The sequence below is a fragment of the Melanostigma gelatinosum genome, assembly GCF_949748355.1.
Source record: "Melanostigma gelatinosum genome assembly, chromosome: 13".
Classification (NCBI taxonomy): Eukaryota; Metazoa; Chordata; class Actinopteri; order Perciformes; family Zoarcidae; genus Melanostigma; species Melanostigma gelatinosum.
The window spans coordinates 21,855,068-21,862,878 of NC_136646.1; the positions used below are offsets into that span (position 1 = coordinate 21,855,068).

General features: G+C 44.7%; 1 protein-coding gene across 1 annotated transcript; it reads left to right on the forward strand.

Moving 5' to 3' along the window:
• Positions 1-709: 709 nt before the first annotated feature.
• On the forward strand, positions 710-7,397 carry mafk (v-maf avian musculoaponeurotic fibrosarcoma oncogene homolog K; the record flags this gene model as incomplete). The annotated part of the gene is given in 6 exon segments (XM_079281764.1): positions 710-784; positions 786-839; positions 841-875; positions 877-878; positions 6,788-6,864; positions 6,949-7,397. Coding segments are annotated over 6 exon segments (687 nt in total). The 3' UTR covers positions 7,393-7,397.
• Between the last annotated feature and the right edge of the window lie 414 nt (positions 7,398-7,811).

Below are 7,811 nucleotides of genomic sequence, written 5' to 3' on the forward strand. Positions count from 1 at the left end.
TGAAATTTCTCTCTCAGTCATGTTGGTGCAGTCAGCAGAAAAACATGTGAAAGTGCATTTTCCTCCTCTTTTTCCCCGTCCTTGTTTGAACTGTGCAGCCCACAGTGTTTATAGAGTAAACACACGGCATCTGCTCGGAACAGTCTGAAGCCAGCTCAGAGCTGAGCTCTTCTTCTGTCGGGTAACTGCAACACATGAGAGAGCGGCGGCTCTGACTTAACATATTTACATCCAGGACGCATTTACCCAGAATAACCTCTGACCTTACCGGCAGCAGTGCAGTTCAAAGAGAAATCCTGTGACTGCTGCGCTACTACGCCACATACTTTCCCCACGACGGGAATGCTGCTGCTGCTGCTCCCGAGTCAGACAGAGAGGAGGTTCTCCCAGTTAATGCACACTTTGGAATACCTTGTAACATAAAGGAGTCTACTTATAGGGGGGGGGGGGGGGGCGACAGACAGAGAGTTTAAGACTTTCTTTTTGAAAACTTAAAGTTTTTCCTCCAGTATTCTCGGCTAATATCAGCCACATGAGTAAACTTTGTACAGATTCGTTTTGTAAAGTAAGCAAAAGCAGTCTACCTTCTATTTATGGCCTCACACCCCCCCCCCTCCCAGACTGACGTCAGCAGAAAGTTATTTTCATGAATGGAGGGGGCGGTCACGAGGAATCGGTGACGTGAGTGCTTGCGGAAGCAGAGCGTGGAATGTTGGTACATTGTTGTTGTTTTGTAGTTAATTCAGTGCGAGGCTACACCGCTGCCCGTCTGCTGGACGCTTCACACCGACTGTGTCAAGTTACTCCGCCGCCTGTATCGGAAACCTACTCCGCCAGTTTTTACGCATCACGGTCCACAAATATCCGAGTCCACAGAGGTGAGCTGGTGTGTGTGTGTGTGTGTGCGTGCTTTTTTTTCCTCTGGGAAGATGTTTTGACATGCCTTTTTTAAATTGCTGAAGTTGTCAGAGTGACATATTGGCGCATGCAGATAGGAGTGTGTTGACCACACATTGATGCAAGTTGATGTTGACTTTGTAGCATGTTTCAGTCGCGTGGACACGTGTTGTGTTCGAGTCACATAACGCAATGCCCAAAAAAGTTCAGAGTAGTCGCGTGAAAAAAGTAGGGCACAACATTAGAAAGTATTAAAAAAGAGCAGTATTTGAATAAATGCCTGTTTTATATTGACTTCATTTTTTTCAGGAATTTGAATCAGCCTGGTATTTTGTTTTTAACAGTTGAAGTGGATTTATTGTCTCAATGAGTGAAAGCGTTCAGGAAAGTATTTTATAAAAATGATATGAAATCTATCGGTCGAAATCAGTAGATTAATGTTTGTGCGATGTTTACAATATTAGCCTACTAATGTATGAATTAAGGTTACTGAGCGCCACAGAGCCAGTATGATACGCTGTTTGAAGACTTTTTTTTAAAAAGGGAAAAAAAGCGGTTTCGGTTATTTTTAGCCTTCTTCCTGTCACTCGACTGAGCTTTTTTTTGGGGGGAAATGGAAGTGAAATAAACTTCCCGACTGCCCTCGTTTAAACTAAGTCATAAAGAACATTCTCACATCCCCTTTAATTCTGCCACTCTTGCTGATTTCATTTCGGGATTTAATTTCGCCTTCTGTGATGCAACATGCCAGCCTACCTTTGACATTGGAAACAACACGTGGTCAGCATTTGAGGCATGTGGAACAAAGGGCACGATGAGAAGTTCGACCACGACTGACCTACAAAGGAGAAACAGGCAAACAGCAGGAGGAGCACAAACAACTCCCTCCAGTCTTTATCTTATCTCCCTGTTTAGCTGTCACTTCTGCTCTACAGTATTTATGACAAGAGTAAAGATAAGGAAACTTGTTTTGAATAATTATCTGATAACAACTTTACCTCAGAAATAATACTGACTTAATTCAAAATAACTTGGACTTGTGACCTTTTAGGGCCATTGTGGTTCATTTATGGAACATATCTTTGCGTAACTTGTGTCACAGATTTCTATCTCAGGCTTTTGTGATTCACTGTTGTTTCTGGTGGGTGCGCACACAGCGTCTGCTGCTTTCAGGCAGACGGGGGGCGCGAGTGCACTCCTGTCATGAGGTTAACATGTGGTTCATTCGCCACAGTGATGATGTCTTCTTTGGAAGGAGAAGTAACTGTGGCTGACTCATTTTACCGCCACAATACTCTGTGACATCGGGAGAAATCCCCCTGAAAACGCAGGATACTGTGTCATCGTCGTCAGACATATAGGATTTCTCTTGCTGCTGGTCAGGAGTGATGGATGAGAGCGAAGGCATAACGTCTTTGTGGTGGCGTGTTGTGAAAGCGAAATAGCTGCGGTTTGCGATGCGGTGACTCACAGGGAACACGCTCACCATGATGTGTTTTGCTCCTTTAACTGGAAAAAAGACGTCAAGTCTTGATTATTGACTTTGGAAGCCAGTGATTTTATCCACAGCTGAACATGGCAAACAGTGTATGCAGGCAATAGCAGATGTGTGTGTGAACAGGCCTGCTGTGCGTCTGTCCAAAGTGACTCCCTGACAGCTGCACAGCATCTGAGGCTGCTCACTCTGCCACACACACTGATTTGCATGCTGCCCTTTTGTTGCATTTCTGTCGGTGGCCGGGTCTCAACCCGCTGCTTTCACCTCGTTATGCACGTGTCAAGATTACTCGTTTATTTATTGCGTAACATTGATTATTGGTTTTATTTGGTGGGATATGTTGTGTTGTTGTCTGTTCTCACTGGGGCTGACTTGCTGATTCAATTGTTGATCTTTTTCCTTCGCAACTTCCTCATTTCACAAGTGACTCAAATTGCATGTTGTCATCAACACAAACACGCACTTCATAGCATTCACAATGTATGCTTTGCCGTCACATCTTCTCTGACCTTTTGCAAGTTTCTCAGCTCGTCGTTTTGAAGGAGAGGCACTCAAATCTGGACGGTCCTGGATAATTATTAACAGTATTTTCTTGCATTCTTGACATTTATTTCAATCCCAGTGTCCCTGGTTGGGACAATATCTTCGCTCAGATATTCTGTGAGTTCTCCTCCCTTTCCGCACAAAAGGTCTGGAGTTAACGCCAGACACTTCCGAGGTTCTCTGTACTTTTCCTTTCTCCCCGTGAAACAACGGGATTTTCCAGGAAATGTCAGATTGGGAGGGTGCGATTCCCTGCCGCTGGTCGTCGCTTTTACCAGTAAACAGCATGACTCACTGCTCAGCTATGCTCTCCATTTCCTCCACACAATATCCCACCAAATGTGCTGCGCTGGAGAAAGAGCAGAGAGACGCGCGCACCGGTCTGCAGACAAATCCCTCCACCACCTCTGAGAAAAGTGCAAGAACAGCGAGATCTTTCTCACAAGACTGCATCAGGCGGTCAAGGGCAGCAACACGTCTGCTTAACCTACTCCTGAATGAAAACAAAAAGAAGATAAACAGAGTCCAGACAAGCTAACTCTGCATTTATTACAAGTCTTTGATATGCTGTTTATTTTAGGAGGAGGCTGCACCCCACAGTTACTTGAAGTTGACCAGATGCCTGACTTTAAAACCAGTACACACAGTGAACAGATACATCGGTTTATTCGACTGACTTTGTCCCAAGTATAGACTTTGTGCATCTACACTATTTCATGAATTTGCTCATTAAGAGCTGGGGCGGATTTGTGCACATGTAAAAATGAGTCTTCGCCTGCTTTTTTCCCCCAGCATTCTCAAAAATAGCCTTAAAAAGGTTCAGTTCATCTTCAAAGCAATGTGTGCACCCAAAGAACAAAGTAGCAGGTTTACCAGAAAACATTCTGCTTTCCACATCAAATAAGACACAAGCTTTACACACAAGCAGCCATGAAATGTGTGCACGGCTTTTGTAATGGACAGTTAGTTAAGGAGTGTCACCCCACGGCTCGAATCAGATTTTTTTTGTCACACGGTCATAACTTTGATAACATTGCAGCTGAAATATAGTGCTTTTTGGGTTATTAGCCATCAGAGTGAGGAATGGAACATTATTTCTTTGTTGTATGAAAAAGTAAAATGAAAGATAGACCCTCACTCTTGACTGCCACGCATGTGCACACAGGCTGCCTTTGATTTGTTTGGGCAAGTGAAAGATGTGAGCCGCTTCTGAATTCCAGACATTTTGTGAATATTGCAGCCGTTCTTTTACAAGCGGGGTTGTCTGAACTCCACCCCCATACAGCCGAGTGCATCGCGGGACATAGTCGGACAGAATGTTCCTTCTTCACTGAACACCGTGTTGTGCATGTGAGGGTTTGCACATGTGTGTTCACTCAGGAATGTGGTTTTGTTCTTTGCCGGCCATCTGTGGCTTGTCTTTGAGTTTTTTCCCAGACTCCTTTTCTTACCGTTATGAAAAACCTAATACGAGTTGTTTGACGATAGTGAGAAGCCGTGATTTGTTGTAATAGAAGTCTCGTCTGAGGGGCAAAACCGTAAAGAGCGGATTTGGCTGTGTGATATAATTGCTGTTTTTCCTCTGAGGAAACTTTGGCATCTTGATCAGGAAAACATTGTCTCTCTGCGAGTTGCAAAAACATAAGCACATGCTTCAAGAATTTCAGGGAAACAACCTGGCCTCTTGGTTCAAGCTGGTGGCCCCACACCACTTTTCTGTGATCTTTGCAATGAGTATACCCAGGGACCCCCTCTGATGCAATATCACTTCAATTCGGCTGTTTGGGCCAACTAGTTGTCGAGGAATGTATTTCAGTTCATCTTCATTTCATGCTTCTTAAATCTCAATTATGCAATTCTTTGCTGAATGTGTTTTTTTTTGCAAAATCAATGAAGTACACCAGAGAGCAGCAGATGTTCTCCGAGTGTCTAAACGTGCATTTATGTGGCGCTGGCTTCAGCTGGTACACGTATTTCTCATCTGTTTATTTTCCAAGTCAGGAAAAGTCTTTGTTTTTACTGTTTTTGTCACAAGCAGATGAACCTCATTCTGTGGACAGCAATGTTGAATTTAATATACAGTATCTTAAACATTGACTGATGTTCAGGTCAAATCAAAGACTACGTTGCTTTTTGTAGCGACTGCACCATTTATTGCAAGAAGGAACTGTAAATAGTTGCAAAGTCCTGCACTAGCAACACAGCCATGGGATGTGCAATCGTGATAAACATCCCAAAAAAGAGCAGCCACACCCCGAGTATGTCCTCACATGAACGCTGCAGCTAACAGGACTGCTGAGACTATTTGCCCTCTTACTGAGGTATCGCTTGCTCACTTAAATTGTTTAGTTGGCAGAAATTTGTGTCAGCACTGTGGGCTAAATATATCCGCCAGAGATAAATAAGGGCATAGAGCCGCTCAGGAAAGCCCAGTGTAAGAGGATCCAACCAGCGAGACACAGGCCTAAATCCACAGACTACATTGTCTCTCAGCAAAAATACACCAGTGACTATAAAGGAAAGTATTTCTCTGTGACACTATCTCCAGGAATGTTCCACATGCGTATCTACTGCCCTGTAAAGTTCAGCATAACTGTAAATGTTATGCCGACGGTCTGTTTTAATGTGCCGTGAGGAGGCAGAGTGGTAGATACCGAGACATCTGATTAAGGGAATAAACAATGTCCATTCAACTGGATTTAAGGGATGTAACAGGATAAAGGGACAGCCTGAGGATACAGGATGTTCATCAGTTATCAGCACAAGTTAGTGCTTCTTATTTGTACTATGAATAGGCTGTGGTGCAGTTGTGAATGAGACTTGTTTACCCTTTTGGTGACCATGTGACTCACACTCCCACGCCCATTTGCAGGGCGTTTCCATGGCAGCAGTGGAGCATGGAACAGTGCACTCGTAGTCAGGCTGGTCTGCAGGTCCTGAAATGGAGCCTGGGGGGGGGGGGATGTGAGCCTCTCACAGGATCACAGATCAGCGCTCTCGCTGTTTTTAGCCATGGCAGCAGTCAGGAGAGCATGTGCCTCACTAACGAGTACAGAGAGCTTTGATGCAACGTTGTGTGGAGAGATGTCTGATTCTGAGCTCGCTTGGTCTCGTGAACTACATTGCCAGGGCTCTCCTCCTCTAACAAGTGAACACAGGCGCTCTCCAGTGCTCCTGTTTAATGTGCTCGTGCTGCCCTCTGCTGGCGTCAGTGACTCTCACGCCAGCATACATGTCGACAAATGTTGGTGTCTTTAAAGTGAATTTGTGGGGAGGAGTGCCAATCTGATGTTAGAATCTGCAATATACAAAATAAATATGCTTTAGCAGAAAAAGTATCGAGATGTGTTACAAGTAAGAGTATCATCAAATACTACAATTTAAAAATACTTCAAATCCAAGTAAAAGTACAGAAGTATTCTCAGCAAACATCTTTAAAATATAAAAACTAAAATGGCCCGCCAGTGCTCTAGAATAATATATTAAGTTATTGAATTATTATTTCTGATAGAAAGATGTGAGCAGCATTTTAATGTTGTAACTGGCCCAAAGGGAGATCCTTTAAACTACACTATGCACATCATATTTTAAAAACGGATCATATTTGTCGCTAAAATCCTAATCTGTAACGTGATCGGTATTCCAAATTGTCAAATAAATGTAGTGGATTGAAAAGTACAATAATTCCCGATTAAATGTAGTGAAGTAAGTATATGAAGGAAATACCTAAGTAACAGCCAGTATCTCTAAATTGTGTATACAGCACATAATATATATAAATAAATAAATACTTTGTGACTTTCCATCACCTTATATGTTGTGTTTCACTTTAAGTTTTTTTTTTTTCAGTGTCTTCTGTGAGATTCTGGCCAGTTGTCTGCATGCAGGGAATGACGACTAATTTTAAGACGAGCAACGCTTTAAAGGTAAGTGAGAGAAGTTTGAGAAATGTGGATGTTGTCAATATTCAGACATGGCGTTGTTCTTCACCCTCTGCTCATGTCCTGCAGGTAAAGAAGGAGGCGGGTGACAATGCCCCGGCGGTCAGCGACGACGAGTTGGTGGCCATGTCCGTTCGGGAGCTCAACCTGCACCTGCGTGGGCTGACCAAGGATGACGTTGCGAAGTTGAAGCAGCGGCGGCGAACCCTGAAAAACCGGGGATACGCCGCCAGCTGCCGCATCAAACGTGTCACCCAGAAGGAGGAGCTGGAGAGACAAAAGATAGATCTGCAGCATGAGGTGGACAAGCTGGCCCGCGAGAACGCCAGCATGAAGTTGGAGCTGGATGCCCTGCGAGCCAAGTATGAGGCCCTGCAGTGTTTTGCCCGGTCCGTGACCCGCGGGCCCCTCTCGCCGGGCAAGGTGGCCACCACCAGCGTCATCACCATCGTCAAGTCCTCCAACCGCAACAACTCCAGCCCGACCCCGTTCTCAACTCTCTCTCTCTCCTAGTGACGGGACTGGGCTCTTGTTCTCCTGCCTGGTCCTTCCTGGTACTGACCCAGCCTGAACCCACTCATCCTGTACCGAGGACGCTCGGTAGTTACACTGAGGGATGGGATGGGGTGGCAAGCTCTATGTGACGTTATGCTGCATTCACAACTCTCTCTCCTTCCGTCCCTCTTACACAATCTACATTGTCTGTGCACTGTCCCTGACCCCCCAGCACCGGCAAGGTACTGGGCCTCTGTGACCCCGTCCTACATGACTGTTAGCCCAGATTTGCGTTTTACTCCAGTGTGAAAACGTATACGACATGCCACTAAGCAAAACACTTGAGAAGTTTAGTAGTACATACTGGATGTGACAGTGCAGCCTATGCCAAATTTCAATGTAAACTTAGCCTTTGAAGCCGTTGCCTTAAAAAGGGA